At 34.4% G+C, this 27,206-nt stretch overlaps 2 protein-coding genes across 6 annotated transcripts in view; both read left to right on the forward strand.

Moving 5' to 3' along the window:
- Positions 1 to 279: 279 nt before the first annotated feature.
- Positions 280 to 5,786, forward strand: LOC143344112 (succinate--CoA ligase [GDP-forming] subunit beta, mitochondrial-like). The gene is made up of 6 exons (XM_076769812.1): positions 280 to 880; positions 1,500 to 1,599; positions 1,674 to 2,269; positions 2,362 to 2,496; positions 3,256 to 3,384; positions 3,520 to 5,786. The coding sequence occupies exons 1-6, from the start codon at positions 679 to 681 to the stop codon at positions 3,630 to 3,632; spliced, it is 1,275 nt and encodes a 424-aa protein (XP_076625927.1). The 5' UTR covers positions 280 to 678; the 3' UTR covers positions 3,633 to 5,786.
- Positions 5,787 to 7,399: 1,613 nt separating this feature from the next.
- The window catches only part of Cher (filamin A protein cher), a 63,036-nt gene continuing 43,229 nt past the window's right edge, over positions 7,400 to 27,206 (forward strand). The window contains exons 1-8 of one of the 5 annotated variants that reach the window (XM_076769806.1): positions 7,400 to 7,549; positions 10,997 to 11,352; positions 22,547 to 22,893; positions 22,971 to 23,098; positions 23,761 to 23,775; positions 25,700 to 25,835; positions 26,479 to 26,763; positions 26,853 to 27,166. In XM_076769806.1, the coding sequence (XP_076625921.1) occupies positions 11,016 to 11,352; positions 22,547 to 22,893; positions 22,971 to 23,098; positions 23,761 to 23,775; positions 25,700 to 25,835; positions 26,479 to 26,763; positions 26,853 to 27,166 (1,562 nt within the window). In that variant the 5' untranslated portion in view covers positions 7,400 to 7,549; positions 10,997 to 11,015. Of the gene's footprint in view, positions 7,584 to 10,996; positions 11,353 to 22,546; positions 22,894 to 22,970; positions 23,099 to 23,760; positions 23,776 to 25,699; positions 25,836 to 26,478; positions 26,764 to 26,852; positions 27,167 to 27,206 lie in introns of all 5 variants that reach the window. The other 4 variants (XM_076769805.1, XM_076769808.1, XM_076769807.1 and 1 more) reach the window with 4 other exon arrangements.

A 27,206-nucleotide genomic window follows, 5' to 3' on the forward strand; every position in this document is an offset into this window, starting at 1 on the left:
TCGTTGTACTACAACTATGTTCATGCTCAATTCTGGAGGGAAAATGAAATTTAAAAACACTTTGTGTATACTGTTTATTATAAAATCAATAGTTTTCAAAATCCATGTGATTATGTGCTCAATTTAAAAACAAAACTGTGATATTTACGTTAGCAACGTAGAACAGAAATCAACGCATTATTGCTGATCGGAGTCCGTTCAAGAAAGACACATCAGATTTTCGTCAACCGTAAGTTTTATTTGAGTTCTAATTTCCTTGAATCTATTCATTTCTGTCTTAAGTTTTAATTTACTGTAAGACCATGCAACACTATTAACTGAAGAAAATCTGAACTGGGTTAAAATCCCTAGGTCAACGCACCTAATTATCGTTGATATATATATGTGTGTGTTCAGTTCCACGCAGCAGCACGTTTTCACCAGTACAGGCAGTGCTTAAAGGTTATGATATAGCGTTTAGAGATAACAGATGTTTACTGCTAATTTTACGAATTAATGATTATTTTAAAGATTTAAACGATGATATGTTTCGTAGAAGGTCACGATAAATTCATTCTTCAGAGATAAATTAACGTGTTTTAAATTAATGTTGGTGACTGACTGGTTAACAGTTTTAAAAATTTATCGGAAGACCAATTCTTTTTGTAATTTTGTGAAGTGCTAATATTAAGGTTAAACATGTTACGTATTGCAAGTCGAAAGCCGTTTCATTCGCTTCAAATTATTAGAAAAACTTTAAAATTTAATATCAAACAATCGAGAAACTTAAATTTACTCGAATATCAAAGTAAGGAACTTCTCAGAGATTGCGGAGTTTCTGTACAAAATTTTGCTATTGTTGATGATATAAATAAAGCGAATTCTGCATTAGAAACATTACGTTAGTATATCCTTTTACTTATAATACGTTTACTTTAGACAGAAATTTATACAAATAAGTTTATTTTTTTTTATCTGTAGAATTAATATTTGTGTAACTATTTAGTTTGCTTAGTTTATAGTTAAACATTTTTAATGAAGTACTTATCTAGAAACATGATGATACGTTATATTTCTATAGTATATATGTGTATATATTTTTAATGACATTATATTTTATGCAGATCAGTTCTCTCGCCAAATAGATATTGCTCTCTTCTAATAAAATGGTTACTTATTCTCTATACCTTTATTCTGTATACCTGTATAATTTTACGTATTTGATACATTACTCAGAATATTTAATTAACGTATTTAATTTTATTTGTATATAACTATAAATATACATTGCATTAAATGATATTGCTACAAATGTAGTATGGTCTGTGGACAACCATTATCCAACTGAATAATGGTAGCGATTATGATAAATAATCTTACTTTGTATATCATGAAATTATGTGTCTCATGTGGATAAGTGATCTAGTGGAACTCAATCATGGCGATTAGCATGTTAAATGTTATGTGATCATCTTATTACATCTATACTTGATCAAAGCATGCAATTTTACTTTTTATAGATGCAAATGAATATGTGATTAAAGCTCAAGTATTAGCTGGCGGCCGTGGAAAAGGATGGTTTGATAATGGTTTCAAAGGTGGTGTGCATCTTACGAAGGAGTAAGTTTCAATAGTCAGTACAAATGTAACATAAAAATTACAGACTGTATTACAGATAGTTTCTTTTTTAATAGCCGTAAAGCAGTCGTTGATGTTGTGAAAAATATGTTAGGTCATCGTCTTATTACAAAACAAACTTCGAAAGATGGTATATTGGTACAAAAAATTATGATAGCAGAATCTGTAAATATTGCACGAGAAACGTATATTTGTATTCTTATGGATAGACAGTACAATGGTCCTGTATTAATTGCTTCACCAGCAGGTGGCATGGATATCGAGACAGTTGCTAAAAAAACTCCAGAATTAATAAAAACAGTACCGCTTGATATATATTATGGGATTGATGATAGTATTGCTAAGGACGTTAGCATCTTTCTAGGTTTTGTAGACCCAGACGTGCAACAGAAAGCAATATATGAATTAAAAAATTTGTGGAAGTTATTTGTAGATATTGATGCTTTACAAGTAGAAATTAATCCATTAGTTGAGACAACGGATAAACAAGTAGTCGCAGTCGATGCAAAAATAGCATTTGATGATAATGCTCAATTCAGGCAGCAAGATTTATTTGCTTTAGAGGATACAGATGAAAAAGATCCTAGAGAAACAGACGCATCGCGATTTAATTTAAATTATATTAGTATGGATGGCAATATAGGATGTTTAGGTATGATGTAAATAGAAATATTTTTTGGGGAACATTTATTGGAAAGTAATTATTCTTTCCTTAAAGAGTTTAAAATTACATATTATGTTTAGTAAATGGTGCTGGCTTAGCAATGGCAACTATGGATATAATTACACTAAATGGTGGGTCTCCAGCAAATTTTTTGGATGTAGGTGGAAGTGTCAAAGAAGATCAGGTTTATCAAGCATTTAGAATTCTTACCGAGGGTATGTACAGTACAAAATATTAAAGTAGATATTTACTAATAATTAAATACATATTTTAAAAGAGAGTGTCAAAATTTATATTGATGCTTTTAACTGTTTGTCTTTTTATATGGAGTTTAATGTTGCATCATCTGCTAAGTCGCGACTTCTTCAGTGACTTAACATTTTTCCGAACAGATTGGTGTCCTTCAGAAATTGTAGGGTATCCTTGATGTAGCTTGGCGATGTTAATGCTACGATTAGCTTTAGCACGTGTTTCCCTCTTTCGCGGCCCACGTTTTGTTCTAATTCTTTTTTTTCGTTATGCGTAAAACCTCTTCGAATCGCGTTACAAACTTTCTTTGAATCGAGGCGGCTGACGAACCATAGAAACAAATAACGGTATTCACACAGTGGCTACGAAGTTGCTGATTTATAGTCTTGATGGTTCAACAAACGAGTCGTCATGGACAAATTTTCCATAGTTATGTAGGGGTACTTGTAGTATTAAGGTTGATATAATTTGAGACGCGTTCGATAATGAGGAGATGCCGCGTCTAAGTTTAGCAAGTCACTGACTTTAGATGATATCAGAGTTTCCTAGTTCTGAAGATGCAAACTAAAATGTTTGCGACGTCGGTGACTTGCTAAACTTGGATGCGACATGTTTCCGGAAACCGTGAATACTACCATAAATTTTGACCGTGAAAGCTTTACATCTCAAATGCAAACATTTTGTTGTTTAAAGTAATTTTAGATATTTTTTTTATATATATTTAGATCCAAAGGTAAAAGTAATTCTTGTAAATGTATTTGGAGGTATTGTAAATTGTGCCACAATAGCAAAAGGAATCATTACCGCGTCTCGTAATTTGCAACTTAAGATTCCACTTGTTGTCAGATTAGAAGGTAATTATTAAAATGTTATCTATTATTTACGTTACCGTTCAAACGAATAGTATTATGTAATTTCACTTTTTATTACTATGCTTAGTTTATTTATTTATTTGTATATGAATTAATATGCGATTGTTTTTAAATCAGGAACTAATGTAAAAGAAGCAAAGAAACTTCTTACAGAAAGTGGTTTGCCGATTATTACGGCAAATAACTTGGACGAAGCAGCAAAGAAAGCAGTAGTTTCTGTAAAGGCTTAAATTCGGTAACTTTGTCGAATATTATTGGTTTTTATCAAGGGTTGAATATATTGAAAAGAATATATAAAAGTGGAGAAGTTATAAAATATCTAGAGATCAAAAATATTAGATTAATTTTTTTAATTCTTTTTTCTTACACAACATTATTTATTTTGATTCAGTATGTTTGTCCTTTGCATTTTTACTCTTTTATATCTTTATATTCTTTTGTACACGTGTCATGGGACACTTAATTCAGTCGATGTTTCAAGTTCATTGGTGGTATAAATGATACAATTAAAATTATTTGTTTCTCACAATAAATATTATTTACAATTTATTTTTCTTTATCACAAAGATAAATCATTCATTACATTCCCATTTAATAGATATTCCATAAAGTTTAATCAGTTTTTAAAGGTACGTACATGTCTTACACAGGGTGTTCGGCCACCCCTATGGGAAAAATTTTAATGGGGGATTCTAGAGGCTAAAATAAGACGAAAATCAAGAATACCAATTTGTTGATGAAGGCTTTGTTAAATAGTTATTAACGTTTAAAGTTCCGACCGTACTGAATTTTTTTCTCGAAAATGCGCAAGATTTCGGGGGTATGTCTATTCACCAAAAATGATAGCAAGTGACCCCCGCAACCGAAAATAATTTTTTTAGAATTAATTAAAAATTTTTTTTTTCGTCGAAAAATTTAGGCACCTACCCCCTGTCGATTTTTCTTAAAAATTCCTTTTTCATTTTTAGTAATTTTGTTTGACGCCCTACAGAAAAGTTGTCTAATACTTTTCTGTAGGTACCCATGAGCTCCACTTCAGAAAAAAGTTTCATTGAAATATATTCACAATTGTAGGAGTTACGGCTGTTTGAAAATTTGACCATTTTTATGGGGTTTTTCTCATTTTGCGGGGTCAAGGATCAAGTTTTCGAATATTTTTGCGATTTGTACATATTCTCCACTAAAATACGCGTAGTTTGCTTTTTTAAACAGTAAAATCGTCCAATCCGTTCAGAAGTTATGACGTTTTAAAGATTCGCATGAAAATTCGGGCAGACATTTCTGGCCAGAAATTATATTTTCGGTAAGGAATTTTTTTCTCGAAACTGAGTAGGATTTCGGGGGTATGTCTATTGACCAAAAATGCTTGTAATTGACCCCTGCAACTAAAAATAATTTTTCTAAGACGATTCGAAAGTCTTTTTTTTTACCCAAAACTTTCAGCACTTACTCGAATTTTTTTCTCGAAAGTGGGTAGGATTTCGGAGATATGTGTATTCACAACAAATGATTGTAATTGACCCCCGCAACCGAAAATAATTTTTCCAGAACGATTTGAAATTTTTGAATTTAATTGTTAATAACTTTTTAACGAGGCTTCCATTAACAAATTGTTATTCGTGATTTTCGTCTTATTTTGGCCTCTAGAATCCTCTATTGAAATTTTTCCCAGTGTTCGATTATTAATGGTAATCCTTTTAAGAATGATTCTACAGATCAAAATAAAATTAAAATTGAGAATGAGAAAATTGCAGTAGCGGTTTTGTGCTCGAGTTACTAATCCCTAAAAATAAGCGAAAACCCTATTTATTTATTTATTTATTTATTTATTAAAGAAGATAAAAAAGTGTATTAAACATTTTTATATAAAAGTTAATTTAAAAGAATCAAAAAAGTTATAAGAGATACCTCTAAATGTTATTCTTGATTTTCGCTTTATTTTGATCTGTTATTAATAGCCGAACACCCTATATATTTAGAATAAATGTAATTGTTTATTAACTACAATTTTTATGTTTTTGTTGTAGTAAGAAAGATAATCTCACAATTTACATTCTATTACTCTATAAAAACAGTTACTAACCATATTTTAAATGACCATTAGATATCTAATTTTGCAGTGTTCTCTTTTAACTTAACGAATGCCGGAAATATGTTTGTCTTGTTACTTAAGGAGTAAAACATATTTGTAGTAAATAATAACATACTTAATTATGAAACTAGATATTTTTTACATTTTTGTTACCAAATACTGTATATAAAAAAAGAATAAAAATTTTGTACTTATGTGTACATGTATTCTTTTTAATTCTTAAATATTATATTTGCATCATTTTCTTTTTACATTTCAATCACATAATCGCCTAGTTTGGGGTCCCAATTTTCGGGCATACTTTATAATGGCCCGAAACATCGGACTTTAAATATTCGATTGTTGTTGCTCTATAATTGTCCGCATGTTGAGGAGTATGCAAAATATAAATTTTCTTCTTTTACAGTAACTGTATGAAACAAATGTCTAGAGTCCTATTAGTTTGCCTCACAGTGTAAATAACATTGACCTTAATTAAAATCGGATATATATCCGTAAGATTTTATGCGCTAATTACATCTTTGACGTCGATGCGCTGGCACGGTCAAAATATAAAATTGGCATCTTGCAGAGGTTCGCTTTCCCGTAGGATTTATGCGACGACTTTTCTATGATCTGGCCGCAGCACAATAAATACAAAAGAAGAGTCACCGACTAAGATATGTCCGACTGCCAAAAGAATATTTGAAGAGACCTTGTAACGCATTGATAAGCAGCGAAGAAGTGTCTCATTTACGTTTTTTTTTTCGCATCTAAGTAAGTTCCAGCGTGACGTCACTTAGAAGGCATCGAGGATCAGGCCACGAGACGATGCGGTGAAGCGAACAGGATGCTATTGGCTTCTTCCTACCTTCGACAGTTTGCTATTAACATGAATGATCTAGGATAACGATGAGCAACCTGCGGCCCTTTAATTCTTAACAGACGGCCTACCAAAACCTTTAAACGTTGACACTTGGTAGTAAAAGGTATATTCGATATGAGTTGCCTCAAAATTTAAGCAAATTATTGTACCAGCGCCTCGTAAATGCGTGTGTGTGTGCAAGAGAAAAGAAAGAGCAGAAAGATGACAGAAAGTCGAGTAAACGTTGGCATGAATACAAAACCGATACGTATGTATGTGGTTCTATATGAGTGTTAAAGCGTGAGTCAGCGGCGAACGGATCAAAGCGAGCAAGCGAAAGAGAAAAAGAGCGAATGAGTAAGAGCGAGGAATGGAAAGAGTTAGACAAAATTTGATGATCGAAGAATGATCGAGACGGGATTAAAGAGATGCTATAAATCAGTTCGACAAGTGCAATAACCAAGATGAATTTGAGAGATTTCAAGTGTATATACAGCGATTCTTTGAATTGATCAAGTACTTTATTATACTTTTCATTTAATCAAACTGTAATTTCTGATTAGAAATTTTTGGAATTGTATTCGACACATACCTTGATGTGTTATATACATTAATACAAAAGATACAAAACATATTAAACATAGTACTTGAAAATAAACTATTTATTTTCGAGCTATGATTTATGGCAGCATCCCTTATGCATGCAAGTCGCGAGTTGCAGTTTACTGGCCCTTGAGTTGGAGTTATTTTAATTCACTTTGGGTCTCTAACATCACCCTCGAGGTGTATGTATTTTGCTGGATAAAGAGCGTTTACTGAAAACGGACATAGCAACAGAAAGGTGAAGATTTAAATTAACAAATTGTAAAACCGTATTGGATAATAGAAGCAGATATAGAAGAATAAGGAATGAGGCAAGAAAACAGACAGATCGTCGTGTATATATATAGTTTTGTACTCACAGAGTGGGAGGGAGTTGAAGATGAGGGGATAGCGAACTATTCTCGGAGTTCGTTCGGTACGTTTCCCTCTCTTCCAAATTCGGCGGCAGTAAACGTCAGTAAACCTTTGTAAATTGCAACGAATAGTTCAAAGAATTACTACCTTATACCGTTACGTTATTTTTTAACTGGTGCAGCGAAGTGTGTTTCGAGTGTGAATGTGCGAACCACATTTTAGAAGATAACTCGCAAAGTGAATACAAGTGAAACGTAATTTGCAGTTTCTTTTTTACTTGTAAATAAGGTAACAAACTATCTGTGTAACAGTAAAAATACCATAGCAATACCATATATCGCATGTAAAGAAACGCGTTTTAGTTATTAATTTTATCATCCGCCTCTTACACTATTCGGTATTTAGTAAGTTTTATTATGGTGAAAGTGTCACTTATACCTATACGAGGATTACACTTTTCATTATATCAATATTTATGATAGACTTAGCACTTTGTAGTTGGACCTGATAAGTATCTTGATCATTGGCAATACTTTACTCCGTATATTTATTGAATTTACCCTTGCGAATAGTCTTTTCCGATCATTCGTTGCGGTACCACTACGATTAACTATTAATAGATTAATGCAACGGTAAGCGTTCAAACGTGCAATTTTTCAAGTTAAAATACAAATTGTGCTTTGATTTGTATAATGATAGAAACACGTCACTTTGTAACTGAATCATGAGAACGCATACGAAAAAATAACACACGAGCATTCTGTAAACGATGAATGATACGAACCGAAATAGAAAAAACGTCAGTTATATATTCTGTTACATGTGTAGTAAAATTAAAGTAGCCTGGCGTGTCGGCATCCCTTGTGTGGTTTAGAAATACTTCAGGAAAATGGAAGCAAACGTTGACAAAAATGGCATCCGATAATGCAATAGATAAATGAACGTACGATCGTTTTAAAAAATCTAAACGAAACTTAAAAAATTTATGAATATGTATGAGATGTGTCTAAGTGTATTAAGTGTGCGTGCGGGATAAGTCACCCTTAGTTTACTTAAAAAAGTCTTTGACAGAACTTATTTTGTCTTTCTACTCAGAGTCGATGACCTCCGTGTTTAGTTTTAAGCCAAGTGGCGTTCGAGTATCAGTCCTCATCAACATGCCTTACATTATGTTTTTATTCAAGTAATGATTGCTTTAATAGTCTTCGTCACAAATATCGAAACGTGTTACTTTCTGTAACGCACGTCACGGTATGATTCAAACCTCAACACTAGACACTCATCGCCGCGTCGGCGTAAGTTGAGTCACGTCAAATTTTCAGTTGCTTTAAACAATCCGATTCTTGGACATTAAGCCAATTTTATTCAACGGAAAATGTAATGACTAACAATGTGAATTTTTGTAAATTTATTTACTCGTAGTTAAAGATGCATTCTGAATTTTTTCAACGCTTTGCAATCAATAGTTTAAAACATTCTAAGCTGGAATCGATATACTTCGTGCGTGTCCTTATGTGGTCTACGCGATTGACCCTGTTCTACTTATCTGAAATGGATGAAACTAGATAATTATTAAATTGTACGAATGTAGCTGTAACTCTTGACTAAGAAAAAAATATTTTTAAACATTTGACAAAATGGTAGGCATCATAAAAACAGGCTTCGATATTTTCCCATTTTTGTTTAACTTTGAGAGGACTTAACAAATAAATTTTGAAACATCGACTTAAATCTGGCGGAGACTATAAACAGACACCTATAATACATGTTTAGACCCAATCGGTTCATTAGTTTTTGCAAAGTCATCGACCGTTCCGAAAAAACCATGATTTTGAGAAACTCTTTTACGCGTGGAAAATCCTCATGGATATCCTAGCCCCAGGGGTGGTGCAAAACTACACCATGACCTATCTCAGACACTGTAGGGGGACTCCGGGAACCTCGAAGGTGCGACATTGTGTCCCCCCACGCCATGCTCGAACTGGGCCTATCCAGGGAGAAAAAGATGACAAATTCCCCTTCATGGTGATGTGTGGGGTCACACCACACATCGTCACTATCTCACTTTGCTATGCAATGACGACTTAGGTTCCTATTCGGACTGTCAGCGGATCGGTGATGAACTGACGCCAGGGGTCTCAAAAGACCCATCGTTGCACTAAACCAGCCTCAGTTCACCACCTTTTACGGGAGAAGAGAATGTGCATAGCCGTACATCGCTATCTACTGTCTTTAAGAAACTTTTCGTTACCTAGTGACCTGACAATAGTTATACAGTGATCATAATAACAATAAACGGTTAATGAAGAATCAGGAGACATGTATATACATATACAAATTCAAATAAAATTAGATTTTTCTGAAAACAAATAGGTGCCTTATAATGTATAAGATATAACTTTTAATTGGTATATACATACATTCTTAACTGCTATTAGAACATTTTCTCCTAACAAGGAGAATATACAAATGAAAATTATAATACTTTATTTGGACCACTAGTATGTAGATATATAATAATTGTGAATATTAAGTATATATAAATGTTAATAAATAAATATACTACAGTAAATAGTACAGAGATGGTATTCTTTCAACTTGAATGAAAACAAAGTTAATCTAATAGGTAACAAATTTTAATATTTAACGATATATGTATAAAAACGATTGAACCATAAACAGGCAATGATCTGGGAACTAATTCAAATCATTGTGTTCCACATTTTAAGTTATATTTTATCTACAAAGTGTTTATCCCAAACGTATCCTATACATTATAACTATTAAGTGAGTTCTGAAAAATGCTAAAAGAGCCTACATTTCAGCTAATGTAATCATATCATAGTTGTAGTGAGGCATATGAATTGCATGTTGTAATTTTGAAAGCTTTGTACAAAGCTAATGCATGTTTGAGACATTTTTTTATATAGATTGAGGACTCCTTCGAATAATCCTTGAGAGCTCTATTAAAACAGTGAATAGTTTTCATTGTATCAATTACAAATTGAAAAAACTAGTCTTATCTAGGCATTATTTTTCCCAGTCTGCGAATAACAGAGCTCTCATAAACATTACGTAGGATTGTATTTAAAATGTTTACGATAATAGAGTATTTGTTATTGCTCATTGATACTGAATTAGCGAGAATATCATTATTTCTTTCCATAACCACCAATTGTCATTGTTTTGCCTCTTAAAATTCAGTATAATATTATATTTCTTTGCGTTCCTTCAATTTCCGTTATTGATTCTTCTATTAAAGTTTTGGTTATATTATCGTTATACATCAAATAAATTAAAGTATTCGCCCTTATATCAATGTTGTTTACTTGTTTTGATTTTCATATTTTATGGAGAAAACTCGAATGAATTGTAAAGTATATGATTTGGAGTAGCATTTACTATTGGAGTAACATTTGCCAATGATTAGAAATGCTTTAAAAATTACTATCGATTCTCTTATTCGTATACAAAGATTACATGCTTTGTTGTTCAGTGTAAGTACACTATTATCACACGGGCTAAATGTACATACTAAATACTGAAATAGAACACAGTAGGAAAATAAAGGAAAAAAAGAGAGAAAGAGAGAGAGAGGCAGGTGTAGTTAGACGAAGACGGGAGATATGCGCAGATCGTGTATACGCATACAGAGTAAATTCCACCACCACCGTGTTCACCATACCGATGTCATCCCGTAGGAGCGAACCGGCCGATAAAATGTGCGAGAACGATAAGTCAGTTGAATGCGAGAACGCGGAGGAAGAGGACGACATGTTCGAACAAAATTTACTGGAGGATGCAAAGTGGAAACTAATTCAACAGAACACGTTCACGAGATGGGCGAACGAGAAATTGAAAGGGATAAACAAACACATTGGTGATTTGGAGTGCGATTTGTCGGATGGCCTTAGATTGATAAATTTGATCGAGGTGCTCGCGCAGAAAAAACTACCAAAACACAATCAGAGGCCGACCTTCAGATCGCAAAAGTTGGAGAATGTGTCCGTGGCTTTGAAGTTTCTGGACGATGAGGGAATAAGGATCGTTAATATCGGTGAGTGACAGTTTTCTTCTTTCGAGTATTTTCAATGTTTGTGATTAAACATCTGACGAGAAAGAGGACGTAGAAATCTAGTGTTCGTAGATTTTAATAAGGGACGGGATAAAATAAGAATCGTACAATTGTAAATTAACTGTTTTTACTCGATTGTAGCTCGTGTTGTGGTTGTTAACAGTTTTTTAAAGAATATATACACTATTCATTAAAAGGATAGCACAGTTGTGTTGTTCGATGATGCATACACAATTTTCTAATTGTGACGAACGGTGATATTACAATCTCAGAATATGGGGATCGTTTGAGATGAGACACAACATCGCTATTGTCCTCGTTTAACATAAAAAAAAAAAGAGGTGAATGCCAAGAGCTAAGTGATATTACGCTTACGAAATAATAAACGTATATTTGATCTGACATTAACGTATACGTATCGAGTAATATTTATTTAATATACGATTTGGTAGTGATTGATAATGATTGTGGATTTTTAAAGTTTCGTAGCGTGAACGTAGGTGCATCATTCTGCTGGAAAATTGTATTCTGCATTATTTTATTCAAATTTCAATAATTTGTGTTATTCATTCTCCCAACGAATTTTGTAACTATCCTTTGCTAACCTCATGATCAATTAACGCCACTAGGATCACGCAGGTTGAATTTCTTTCCGTCTGTGAATATAAATTTCGTCACTTTCTGTTCCAATGCGCTACTTGGCAACCATTAAACGTTATTGCTCGTTAACGCAGGTTTCTTTTTTAATTCTCCTGAAAGGAGTCATTCTCATCCGGATGCTTCAAACAATCGATTTCTTTTACTGTATTTTACTAAAAGTATGTGTCCTTGAGAATATGTTCTGTGATTATTAGGCGGAAATACGAAAAATTACCAAAGGTACTTTGAACGGAGCGTCGCGTGGACGGAAAAGCGGGTAAACGGCCGCCATTAAACAAACCCAAAACTCCAACGAACGTTTAAATCTCAAAATATTCCATTCGTTAAGGACCTCACGAAGTTAAACGAAAATGGGAAAATATCGAAGTCTGCCACCATTTTTCAAATATTTAAAAAATGTTTAACATTCAAATAGTTTAATAATTTTCCATTTCAGATAGGTAGAACTAATCGTGTCGACCACGCAAGGATATTCTTGAAAACTGTACATCGTCTCCATCCAGGAATGTTTGAACTATTGATTGCAAAGCGTTGAAAAAATTCAGAACGCATCTTTAAATACGAGTAAATAAATTTACAAAAGTTAGCCTTCGTACTGTTCGTTAAAAAAAGTTCCAAAAATCGCCATTCGGATGGGAACGCTCTCTTAATATTTTTACGTAACTTTAGTGTATGACAAGCACTCGAAACTCGAAACACTTTCACTGACATCAACCTTCTAGTTAATTTCTCTCGTGGCCTTCCACTACTTTTATTTTTGCAATTATTTTGAACGTCATTTAATCAATTACCAAATTACCAAATTCAATAATTTTTGCGATCTATTATTCTCCTATAGCCGTTAATACTACTTAATTTTAAGCACTGCTGGTCGTAACAATTTCCAATGTACTGACACAGGTAAAGTTCAGAGGTGATCATTGTTTACATTTGTCGCGGCGTGAAGTATACCTTTTAAAAATTATTTTAATTGTGTCTGATGAATCGGTGGTTAAATAAACCGTGTACTTTGGACGATAACAATGATGCATATTTTAGAGTACACTTTCAAATCATACGTTTGTTCTATACTAAAAAAGGGTGAACCGGAAGCAGGTACATCCTTGTGTCAAGTGTTTATTTACATGGTTCGACATAGTATACAATAGACGATGCGATTAGTACTAAATCTTATCTGTTTCTATAATATCAGAGCTCAGTCAATTGCTCAGATTTATTGCTCGAATAATTAATAGTTTTACATGGTAATCCTTGAGCGGCCCCCTAAAATTTAACCCATTTACGAAAGAATATAATTGTGTCGTATTTATAGAGGCCAAAATAGAACGAAAATCAAGAATATGTCAATTCGTTGATAGAGGCTTCGTTAAAAAATTATTAACGTTTCAAGTTCCGTCCGTACTAAATTTTTTTTCTCGAAAGTGGGTAGGATTTCGAGGGTATGTTTATTCACCAAAAATGCTTGTAATTAACTCGTGTGACTAAACATAATTTTTGTAGTATGATTTGAAATTTTTTAATTTTGCCAAAAGATTTCAGCATCTATTCGAATTTTTTTCTCGAACGTGGGTAGGAATTCGAGGGTATGTTTATTCACCAAAAATGCTTGTAATTGACCCCTGTAACTAAATATAATTTTTGTAGTATGATTTGAAATTTTTTAATTTTGTCAAAAGATTTCAGCATCTATTCGAATTTTTTTCTCGAAAGTGGGTAGGATTTCGAGGGTATGTTTATTCACCAAAAATGATTGCAATTGACCCTTGCAATCGAAAATAATTTTTCCAGAGTGATTTGAAACTTTCCAATTTTCAGGGTAACAGACAGTTATGGTCAGACATTATATTTTCAGTAATGAATTTTTTTCTCGAAAATGTGTAGGATTTCGGGGGTATGTGTATTCACCAAAAATGGTCGTAATTGAGCCCAGCAACGAAAAATAATTTTTTCAGAATGATTTGAATTTTTTTAATAACTTTTTAACGAAGCCTCAGTTAAGAAATTGATATTTTTGATATTCGATTTATTTTGGCCTCTAGAATCTCCCATTCAAATTTTTCCCAGGCCTCGCCGAACACCCTGTATAGCAAATCTCAACATTAATTTTGCAACCACTTTAAACGACTCGTGATATCACCTTAAATCGATGTATCAGTTACAAATGTATTGCTGTTATCGAAACTGATAGTTCGTAATGCAATACTCGAACGATAATCTATGTACACTCATACACGTGTCTTCGTTCCTTATTTTTACAATTCGTAATTTAAATAATAGCAATCGTTAATAGGAATTATCACCTTTAATAATTTCACGTTTGAGTAAATATTTTTTATACTTAAACATGAAAGTCGACGAGTTGCATATTCGGCATTAAATGATTTGCTGCTTTCATTGCGGAAAACCTGCAGTCGAAGCATGCAGAATTGTTTCTGATAGCTATGGGTATAATACTGTGTTCGAGAGAGCTTGCCAAGATTGGTTTAAAAGATTTAGAGACAGTGACTTGAATGTGCATGGCATTGAAGTTATTTTAACGAGGAATTACAGGTCTTTTTTAGGAGGAGACGAGAAATGGATCTTAAAGGAATTAATTTGATTAAAATCGTTTGTACCGTTTATTCAAAATTAATAAATCTACCTTTAAACAAAATCGGGAGAACTGATTTACACGCCTAAGCTTCGTTTCAATGTTTACTTATTTAGATAACTTAAAAGGTAACGTCTGTTGAGATTATCTTCAAATTGTATATTTTGATTTACTTTTACTATTGTGACGATTTCTATGATTAGATAAAGAGTCGATTACGTTAATATTATTCCCATAATCGTACATGAGTATACGTATAAATTAAACTGCACGATTCCGCGAAGAAAAATTATTTTTGCCATGTTTCGATCGCGATAAAAAGTTTGCAGGCGCCTATGTTCCGGTTTTGCGTAGAAAGCAGTTCTAAATACGTGTAAAATGATCCACGCTGTCCCTCGATATGAAATGTTTCTTTACACGCTGTTTCTTTCGCTGATAAAAATTGTTTTGCTAGGGTTTCCTCGATTTCTCAAAATCACGAGAGTTCCTTATCAATCGAGATTGATACGTAGCATCGTTTGGTTTTATCCAATTTTGCAATTTTTCTCGATTTCTGTAACATGACGAAATCGTCTCCAACTCGAATTTTACCAATAAATTAATACTCGATGGAATAATACGTTTTGAAAATTTGGATCTGTGAGCAACGACTCGGAGTAGAGAACAATGGCTACCAACTGTGAGTGACGTCATAGGTGAATGAGACATTGTCATAGAGCACGTTCATAATTCTATAAAAATTAGAGACTGACGTCACTGAAGATTACGCATCGGGATATATTCAATTAGAACCTCTTTTAATATTTCTATGTGAAGGCCTGAATAAATTTCATTTGCAACGAGATAACAAATTTATTATTTTTATTTTGTAAATAATATACAGTGTGGTTCGCGTAACTTGTGCATCTCTACGACTTCCAAAATATGCGTTGCACGAAGCAATTTTGTATAGAAAAATTACATGGTTTAAAAGAGTAAATTATTTAGTGCATTTACTTGTTTTTATACGTGGAGACGCTTCGAAGTTTTGACGGGTCAATTTTGTTTTTTTAAATAGAATACTATATTTTTTATATTAAAATATGGAAGAATATCAAATTCTGAGTAAAAAAGTATTAACCTTTGTTAGCCCTAAACCTAATAGCTAACGAGTAATTTCACTTTATTCCTTGATTATTTTGGAAGTAGAGAAGTTGTAGAGCTGCACAAGTTACGTGGACCACCCTGTATATAGGGTTATTCCAGACCACACTTGGGACAAATTTTAATGGGGGATTCTAGAGGCCAAAATAAGACGAAAATCAAGAATACCAATTTGTTGATGAAAGCTTCGTCAAAAAGTTATTAATGTTTAAAGTTCCGCCTGTACTGAATTTTTTTCTCGAAAGTGGGTAGGAATTCAAGGGTATGTCTATTGACCAAAAATAATTATAACTGACCCCTGCAATCGAAAATAATTTTTCCAGAGTGATTTGAAACTTTTCAATTTTGCCGAAAAATTTAGGCACCTACCCTTTGTCGATTTTTCTTAAAAATTCGTTTTTCATTTGTAATAATTTTGTTTGACGCCCTACAGAAAAGTTGTCTAATACTTTTTTGTAGGTACCCCTGAGCTCTACTTCAGAAAAAAGTTTCAATAAAATACACTCACTATTATAGAAGTTATGGTCGTTTGAATATTGGATCATTTTTATGGAGTTTTTCTCATTTTCCGTGGTCAGGGATCAACTTTTCGAATATTTTTGCAATTTCTACATATTCTCCATCAAAATACGCATAGTTTACTTTTTTAAACATCAAAATCGTCAAATCCGTTCAAAAGTTATGACATTTTAAAGATTCGCATGAAATTTCAGGGCAGCATTTCTGGCTTGAAATTATATTTTCGGTAAAGAATTTTTTTCTCGAAAGTATGTAGGATTTCGGGGGTATGTCTAATGACCAAAAATGATTGTAATTGACCCCTGCAACCGAAAATAATTTTTTTAGTATGATTTGAAAAATTTTCTTTTCGCTGAAAAATTTCACCTATCCGATTTTTTTTCTCAAAAATGGATAGGATTTCGGAGGTATGTGTATTCACAACAAATGATTGTAATTGACTCCCCCAATCGAAACTAATTTTTCCAGAACGATTTGAAATTGTTAAATTTAATTATTAATAACTTTTTAACGAAGCTTCCATCAACAAATTGGTATTCTTGATTTTCGTCTTATTTTGGCCTCTAGAATCCCCCATTAAAATTTTTCCCAGGAATGGCCGAACACCCTTTATAGAATTAACTTCATTTTGTATATAGTCGAAATAAATTATTTTTAAACAACTAGTAATTTGTTATGGATAGACATTTGAAAAAAAAAATTCTTTGGTTATTAATTTGTCACTTTGACAGCTCCCGAGACGTAAGAAATATAAATACAGTTTCATATAGAAGTATTAAAGGAAATGCTTATTGAATATTTTCCGATGAGTAATTTTCAATGACATCAGTCGCTAAATTTTGTCTCGTTTCGAATGCATTCTTTCCCGCTAGCCTCACTCACCTGTGACGTCACTCATGGTTGCTCGCTATTGCTCACCAGTAGCGATGGGATCGATACTACTGATAACACTTAATCGATTCGTTACCAAATTATGTAATGTCAAGTATCTTTCAAGTAATTATCGAATAATGATTTTACTCAGGATTACCCCTTACTGAGGATTTGGAAGTTCAGAGCGATCTGTATAATATTTGAAATAAACGCGATCTCTCCTTTAGCCATGCACCGAGTAATTTCTCTTTGGCGGATGTTATGTTTCCTTTTGAATCTGTTTGCCCAACGTTCTCTTGCAACAAATTGCTGAAATCGAATCTCACGAGCAAACTGTGTAGCCCATTGTCGCAGAATTCGTGTTGTGGCTTGCTCCAAGTTAGTTCAAGCTTCTTAAAACCGTTTTATAGTTGTTAATGTTTCTTTTGTAAAATGTTACTCCGACTAAAAAGTGACCCAAATAATGAACACTACGAATCTTTTTCTAGCGCACCTAGAATCAAAAAATACAAGAAATATACACTAGAGTGTTATACTAGCGAACCACATTATAGAATATGAATTTTGCACCTTTGGTCCCGCGTTTTATCAATATCACACGATAATTTCATTTCTCGCCGACAAATTATAGAAACTAAACGGTCCCCGTGAATTGTAAAATGAAACAAGAACATCGCGTGTCCCTCGAGTCTTAAATCTTTCTTTAAACACTGCATATTTTTTTATTTTTAAGTGTAATACGAAGAATGAAAGAGAAAGTCGGCAAACGAACGTGGATCAGGTGAAGGTCAGGTGTGCTCAGATACAAAACGGTACAAAGCGGTCAACTGCGTTTTTATGTAGCGACTCGTTCACTTAGCAAGATAAATTTGTCTTAAAATTGAATAAACCGTCTTCGAAATGGAAAATACACGATCCGATCGAATGAAATCGAGTGAAAGCGAAAACGCTCGTGCTAATTTATTTACTTCTACAGAGGCTTCCAATGTTCTTATCGAAGTAAATTGATACAGCAGTAAATATTTTTTTTGCAATAAAAAGTTGATGTTTTATTATACAAAATCATTTATAATAAAATCGAAACCAGTAATAACTTATAGCAGGTTTCAAATTAGATGTATTGACAAAACTACAATGTAGATTGTAATACAGTATTCCTGGCTTAAGGGGATCTTCTAATATGGTAGACAAAAGAATAGGCATCTTTGGAGGGTACACGCAAATTTTTGTAGTACAAAATAGTAGAAAATGTAGGAGTTCGATAATGACACGAACAATATAGGCTGTTCCCAAAAACAGGTCTAGATGGCTGACATCATAGCGACTGTTCTTTGTGTTTTGCCGCTCGTTTCCAACGTAGAGATACCGTGAGATAGGAAGCGAAGGACGAAGAAGAATCGAGGGTTCCAGGTAGTCAGCAATATCCGTGCGAGACATAGACGTTCCTGTTTAGATTCACATTTATCATTGGCGAGAAACTAGCTCCATAGTTCGAAAATCTCACGACGCGGCTCGTTCCTTCGCGTTCGAATGGTCATGTGAAAAACAAATATGTCGCAACCTTGCTGCGGAAACGACACAGCGGAGACCCAAAGGGAAATAGATGGAATCCAAGTTCCATCGATCTCCCTTTCACATTCTTAGATTACTAAACTCAGGGGATCGTTCCTTCGATCCCCTCGTTTAGTTCTGCCAAGCAATTATTTTATCAAATCTAAACGAGGGAAAATTGGGAATCTAAGAATGCAAAAAGGGAGATCGATGAAGCTTGGATTTCATCTATTTCCCTTTGGGTCTCCTTACGCAGCAACCTCCTCGTGGTGAGACCTGGTAATCGGTGTTACCCACGACGAAGAACTTTTCTTCGTGTGCAACACCGAGCTAATGGCTGCGAATTTAAAATAGTTTCTTTAAAAAAAATTGTTAATGGTACCCTGTAGATCATACAAGGGTAGAAAGATTTTTCTACGTTTCTTAGCTTTTACTGATTTCGATAGAATAGAGTTATGATTATTCGGTACCCGGTTATCCGGAATATTTTATTGTTTATTAATAAATCGTATTACTACATTATCCATAGATGTGTTTATTAAAAATGAAAAACAAATTTTTAAGAAAAATCGACAAATTGAAAAGTTTTAAATCACTCTCGAAAAATTATTTTCGATTGCAGGAGTCAATTACAATCATTTTTGGTCAATAGACATACCCCCGAAATCCTACTCAGTTTCGAGAAAAAAATTCCTTACCGAAAATATAATTTCAGGCCAGAAATGTCACTCCAAAATTTCAAGCATATCTTTAAAACGTCATAACTTTTGAATGGATTGGACGATTTTAATGTTTAAAAAGGCAAACAACGCGTATTTTAGTGTAGAATATGTAGAAATTCTAATAATATTGAAAAAGTTATTCCTTGACCTCGTAAAATGAGAAAAACCCCATAAAAATGGTCCAATTTTTATATGGCCATAACTCCTACAATAGTGAATATATTTTAATGAAACTTTTTTCTGAAGTGGAGCTCATGGGTACCTACAAAAAAATATTAGACAATTTTTCTGTACAGCGTTAAACAAAATTATTAAAAATAAAAAATGAATTTTTAAGAAAAATCGACAGGAGGTAGCTGCTTAAATTTTTCGGTGAAATTGAAAAGTTTCAAATTGTTCTGAAAAAATTATTTTTGGATGCAAGGGTCAATTGCAATCATTTTTGGTGAATACACAAACCCCCGAAATCGTACGCATTTTCGAGTAAAAAAATTCATTACTGAAAATATAATGTCTGACCATAACTGTCTGTTACCCTGAAAATTGAAAAGTTTCAAATCATTCTGGAAAAACTATTTTCGATTGCAGGAGTTAATTACAATCATTTTTGGTTAATAGACATACCCTCGAAATCCTAACCATTTTCGAGAAAAAAATTCTTTACCGAAAATATAATTTCAAGCCAGAAATGCTACCCTGAAATTTCATGCGAATCTTTAAAACGTCATAACTTCTGAACGGATTGGACGATTTTAATGTTTAAAAAGGCAAACGACGCGTATTTGAATGGCGAATATGTAGAAATTGCAAAAATATTCGAAAAGTTGTTTCTTGACCTCTCAAAATCAGAAAAACCCCATAAAAATGGTCCAATTTTCAAACATCCATAACTCCTACAATAATGAATATATTTCAATGAAACTTTTTTCTGAAGTAGTGCTCATAGATACCTATAAAAAAGTATTACACAACTTTTCTGTAGGACGTCAGATAAAATTATTAAAAATCAAAAATGAATTTTTAAGAAAAATCGACAGGGGGTAGTGCCTATATTTTTCGGTGAAATTGAAAAGTTTCAAATCGTTCTGGAAAAATTATTTTCGGTTGCAGGGGTCAGTTATAATTATTTTTGGTCAATAGACATACCCTTGAATTCCTACCCACTTTCTAAAAAAAAATTCGAGCATGTGTGAAATTTTTCGATGGACAAAAAAAATTTTCAAATCGTTTTGGAAAAATTATTTTCGGTTGCGAGGGTCAATTACAATCGTTTTTGGTGAATAGACATATTCCTGAAATCCTACACACTTTCGAGAAAAAAATTCATTACTGAAAATATAATGATGTCGACAGAAATGTTTTCCTGACATTTCGCGTATATTTAAAGAATCATAATTCCTGAACGAATTGAAGGATTTTAATGGAGATTTGATGAAGAATATTTATAAATTCTAAGATGGTTCGAAAAGTTGCTGCTTAACCCCGCAAAGTATAAAAAAATCCCATAAAAGTGGTCCAATCTTCAAACGACCATAAATCCTTTAATAGTCAATGCATTTTACTGAAATTCATTTGTAGAGTAGAGTTCATGGATACCTACAAAAAGGTATTAAACAACATTTCCGTTTTTGCCATATTCGCCGAGACAAAATGTAACGTATTCGATAGAAATGCTTACGTTCGATACGTTGGGTGCAAACTCAGCGATCAGATTGCCGCCAGCATTGTGCCAAGATACTTTTAGCTTCGTCTAGAGAATATCAGAGAAAAATACTTTTTGCAATTTCGATGATGTGGAAAGAGCCGAAAGACTATGTTACAGACTGCTATTTTTGCTCATCGAAGATCTCTGGATTTAGCAGAAAAGGAACTGGTACGTACCGGTACCATCGCCAATCTGAATCTGATATATACCAAAGACCTTGCAAAAGAAGAATCAGAAGACAAAAACGAATATTATGAATCAGAGCTATGCACTTCGTCGAAAGAGCCCCATTTCATTGAACGATTTTGTACGCGATTTATAATTAACAAAGGAGACTTTCCTTTATTGTTTAAGACTATCCAGAGCTTCCTAGTCGACTTAGTTTTCACATAGTGCCTCGTATTTGCCCAAATATACGTCAAAAACCAACCGTCTTTTATGTTTAGAACCTGAATACTGTTCGTCAATATCGTGCAATTAATTTTTGTTGCTTGTTGTGTATTTACACTGGGGTACCAATATTTTTGTGACCGACTGTAACCATGCTGCATGGACTTCCATTACGTAACTTCGACTTTACTTGTACGTGTATCAGGCTCAGAACCTGCACGCCTTTATTTGGAAAATTCAAACGACCCTGGCTGAGAACGGCTAATTCCATTTCGATCGAGTAACTGCGGTTCAAACTTTAAGAAATTGGGAAATAATTCATAGTACGATCGCTGGAACCCGAAAGCTGTAGTTTAAGGGATAATAGCAATCAATTTAACGCGTTCGAAGCGCGTAAAAAATATTGAAAAACATTCGAGAAATAATTTTTCCAACGATTTTGTGCAATAAAAAATTGATTTTATTCTTGTCATACTTAAAACTGTCACAGTGATAAAGTAACAACGTAAAGCGATTCATTTACAGAAATTGAGAAATAATTTATAGTATGTTCGCTGGAACCCGAAAGATGTAGTTTAAGGGTTAATAGCAATCAATTTAACGCGTTCGAAGCGCGTAAAAAATACTGAAACACATTCGAGAAATAATTTTTCCAACGCTTTTGTGCAATAAAAAACTGATTTAATTCTCGTCATACTTAAAACTGTCACAGTGATAAAGTAACAACGTAAAGCGTTTCATTTACAGAAATTGAGAAATAATTTATAGTATGTTCGCTGGAACCCGAAAGATATAGTTTAAGGGTTAATAGCAATCAATTTAACGCGTTCGAAGCGCGTAAAAAATACTGAAACACATTCAATAAAAAACTGATTTAATTGTTGTCATACTTAAAACTGTCACAGTGATAAAGTAACGACGTTTCGTTTCAAAATGGCCGATGGGTAAATCAGTGGGGTGCGGCCATTTAATGTATTTTTTCGAAGCTTCGTGTTTGTATATCGGTGTCGATGTGTTTTACAGATTCGTCAGATATCGTGGATTCGAAACTGAAATTGATACTCGGTTTAATATGGACGTTGATTCTTCATTACTCCATTACGATGCCAATGTGGGAGGAGGAGAGCGAGGAACCCGGGAAACATGTGACGCCAAAGCAAAGATTGATGGGTTGGATTCAGTCGAAGCTCCCAGATTTACCAATTTCCAACTTCACTTCCGATTGGAACGACGGACGTGCTGTCGGGGCTCTCGTGGACGCGGTTGCGCCGGGTCTGTGCCCGGATTGGCAAAATTGGAATCCAAACAACGCCGTGCGAAATGCTTCGCAGGCGATGGGATTGGCTGACGATTGGTTGAATATATCACAGGTTCGTGAATAAATATATAAATTAGCAAACAAAAAGGAAATATTCGAGCAATAATCAATTACTATTGTTTGTTTTAGCTTATCACGCCAGACGAAATGGTGAATCCAAACATAGACGAAATGTCGATGATGACGTACTTGTCTCAGTATCCTAACGCGAAATTGAAGCCGGGAGCACCTATTCAAGCGCGTACAAATCCAAACAAGTAAGTACGAAAGCAAAGTAACATACGTAAATAATTATCGTAAGATTACAAATACATTTCGTTCTTCTAACATCTTGTTACACGCCAAATTCTTCTAGATATCTGTTTCTCCAGCTTGAACGTTCTACGAAACGCTCTACTGTTTCTGACATTTTTGTTTTTTATTCAAATAAGGACTAACCACGATATTATTAAGATCGTGTGAACGAATGTGTTTAGTAATTTAAGTTAAAATTGTATCGTATTTGGTCTTATTTTTACCGGGGAGGAGACACGGGGTACGATATTGAAATTCTCGTTGAACAAGAATTAATAACAAGAAAGTTTTATAGTTGAAATACAATGAATCGTATCAACGCGCCTTTGATCTCTGCCGGCTACCTCGAACGCTCGTTCTTTCTCTTTCTTTTTGCTCACTGTCCCTTTCTGTGTTCGACGCGAAGATAAAAAAGAAAACCGTGTCAGGTATTCTGTATATGGAACAGTCGAGTTCCCGTGACTTTTACATATTCAGAGACCCTTACTGTATCTATGAAATCTGTTTAAAATCAGCACGAATCAGAGGAAAGCAATAAGGGATGAGGGTTACGCTTTATACACTTTTATTCTTTCCAGACTTCAAAAGAAAGTCTTATTAATAGTATTTCGTTTCTCGATTGCAGCATCTCGCCATCGCGGTGAGTAACGCAACGTCGATCTTTTCGATAGATTGTTATTTTACTGCTATCATCTTGCATAACAGTACTTGTGCATAGGTAGCTTGCATAATTCTCATTTTAACATCGCCTTTTCTTGCTTTTTCTTTACGAGTTTCCTTTAATCAATTACGTTACAATACCTTGCACAACTAAATAACATACGAGTTCATTTCTTTCAACAACTTTGCTTAAAACCTTCCAAGTTTTGCGTAGATCGAGACGTTTCTTAAAGCGTGTACGAGCTCGTACACTATCAGATAATTTTTTACAAATTTTTAGTTGCTTTTCAGGTAGTCGAACGTTTACTTCACCTTAAGGGGGCCTTCTACTCTAGAACACCAAAAAATAGGTTTCATTGTAGATTATTTACCGAACGTGCAAAGTACTATGCGTTGGTTAATACAGTTAGGTTCCAAATGTTTTATTTCTGCGAGGAGATGATAAATAAATTTAGTACAAAGTAAATGATTGCATCAGCAAATATGTGGAGTAAGTACGTCGCACTTTTGTATGTATAGTCGAAATTCAGAACGTAAGTAAGTATAAATAGTCACGAGTGGTGTGAAGCGTACGACAGTTGGGACTTTATCAAATCGTAAAGACACAGTAACAAACCCTTTAGAAGACGTGGACACATCCTATTTTTTAAACAAAATCCTCTTTAAGTATGGGCAACGATCTTTTTCTTTCTGCAGTAGGCAGAGTTTCGCAAGGATGGACGCTGCTCTGCCCCAACGCTGTCGAACACGTCGTCGTGAATTTCAGCGACTCTGCCAAACCTCCGCTCGGAAGGAGGTACGTTATCTTCTTTCAACGGAACAAGACTGTTCATCCCCAGCGTAGCAAAATGAAGTTCCTTCTTATCGCGCTCGGAGAAACGTTCCTGTCAATATTCGGCTGACGCCTAGTTTGCATCCTTTGCTGTTGCGATCCTTGTTAGAAACGTGATCGACACCTGTGATGGAAAACAGCCATGCCGATAAATCGCCAAACAAGGCGATCAACGCTTCGAGTTGTCTCTAAAATACGTTGTGCAATCATTTATGACTATACTGGCTCGATTTTTACCTAGCTACGGCCAGCATTTTTCGTGTGTAGGCGTTAGAAGTAGCTTCCTCGTTAGATGGACCGATAGATCATGTTGAGCAGACCCTCGATGGATCGGTAGATTACGTTGAGCGTTCTAACGAACGGTTCAACGATCACGAACACCTTAACTTAGGATAGGTTCGAATCAACGAACCGGTGAATTGGGACTCGGAATTAGGATTCAGTGTCATCTGATTCTCCAGCCCTGTTCGACACCCATGGGATCCACACTGACTGTGTACGTTGGGGGGGGGGGGGGGAATCCTGAAACGTTTTGTCGATGTGGCAGAAGGCTTGCGCAAACACGGTTGGTCTAAGCAAGGTTCTGTGTAATCTGTAGAGTAGCGCTCAGGCTTCTGTGCAATGTTCGAAGGTGCACATATGCTTCCTTCAAGGTGTCGTAGACGACTCTACTTTTCGACCCTATTAAGCGAAGTAAACTGGGAAGAGCGAGTGGATGGGCGATTCTCTAAAGAGAAGAAGAAATTAATCTCGTTTAAGCTAAGTCAGACTGAACGATGCTGTACCAATCTCTAATTTCAGTTGGATATTCTATTCTTAGTCATCCATTTAGATCATCTTTATCTTATTTTTCGTAAAAATCGTGTACTTGTGCAGTATATTTGAGATCTGCATGGTAAAACTATTTACAGCTTCATTAATCCTGTTTATTTTAGTAAAATCTATGGAGTATATTACTAAGATCCTAAAATATTAGAAGACCAGAGTGTTAAACTAGAGTACCCTCTTAAGGTGCACATAACAAATGAAAGAGGATACTTATTTTGATTTTTTATAAAAATCTGTCTTGCAGAGTACGCGTTTATGGCCCGGGTATCGAGCCTGGCGTGGTCGCTGGCGCACCAGCTAATTTCACCGTAGAAACATTTTCTGCTGGCAAGGGAAACGTTGATGTTATCGTTGAAGATCCTGAGGGTCACAAATTACAGGTAAAAATAATTTTCTAGGATAGTATAGAAATATACGCCCATGTTTGAATAAATCTTAACAAATCCAATTTTTTTGCTAAGTACATATTCACTTCATTAATAAGTAATTTAGGTAACGGGTCTTGTCAGACCACCCTGTATATTCAACGAGCTTGTTAATCGCATATTTATCTACAATGCGGTTAGTCGCTTAGAGGAAATTACCACAATCAACTACGTATCACAGTCGTAATAATTATCGGTCAAGATAAATGCGGTGTAATAGTTATTTTTACGTTCCTACGCAATTATATTAAATTAACTGTAACTCCGCTCTGTTCTTTTGAGAAAATTATTTATTTGGCGATAAAATCAGTCAACGGTGTGCATTTTTATAGAATTATTTTAATCGTGCATATACAATTTTTTTTTTTAAACAAGAAAGAAAATTAGCCATAGTAATTGTCATTTCTTTTACTTTAAATCTCACTTTAAACGCGAATAACTCAATAAACATCGAGTCTCTGATAATGATATATTTTCTTGAAGAGGGTGTTGAACTTTACCAGCGTACAAAGTTCTAGTCACTTGCATTCTCCTTATCAGTCTGCTAACAAAATGGAGCACGCTGATCTTCTTATTTATTTCCTTTCTTTTGTTCAAGGCCGATGTTAGATTTAACAAGGATAAGAATCTCTCCTATTCGGTGTCATATACACCAAGACATCCAGGCCCTCACAAGGTAAAGGTACTTTTTGCTGGAAGAGAAGTTCCAAATAGTCCTTACATGGTGAACGTAGTCGCACAGGCTGGTAACGCTAGCAAAGTCACAGCAAGCGGGCCAGGACTACAGCCGGAGGGCGTCATAGTTAATAAGCCTACATTCTTCGACATATTTACAAAAGATACTGGAGGCGGTGTTCCTGAAGTTATCATATTAGACCCCCAGGTAGCACATTTTTCTAAACGGTTAAATTGTAAAAGTTATATTAAAACACCCGATCAAAATACAAATTCGAACAAATTGCCTGTATGTAGGGTTCAAAGACATCTGTACCTGTAAAGCTACGTCAAACGTTACCGGATGTGTGGAGGTGCGAATATACTTCGCCGTTCTCGGGTTTACATTGCATACATGTATTCTTCGCTCGAGAATTGATACCTGGTAGCCCCTACGGCGTTAAGATAGCTCCGGTGTCGGATGGAAAGAAATACAAAGCTTACGGACGAGGACTTCTACCGAACGGGGTTCGCGTTAAAGATAATGCAGATTTTATCATTCAGATGGCCGCCGACGAAGATATACCCTGTGTTAAGATCATCGCTCCCGGTGGCATTAATTGTCCTGTAGAGTAAGCGAATTATTTAATTATCTACAGGGATTGCATTCCG

Source organism: Colletes latitarsis, chromosome 7 (assembly GCF_051014445.1).
Source record: "Colletes latitarsis isolate SP2378_abdomen chromosome 7, iyColLati1, whole genome shotgun sequence".
Lineage (NCBI taxonomy): Eukaryota > Metazoa > Arthropoda > Insecta > Hymenoptera > Colletidae > Colletes > Colletes latitarsis.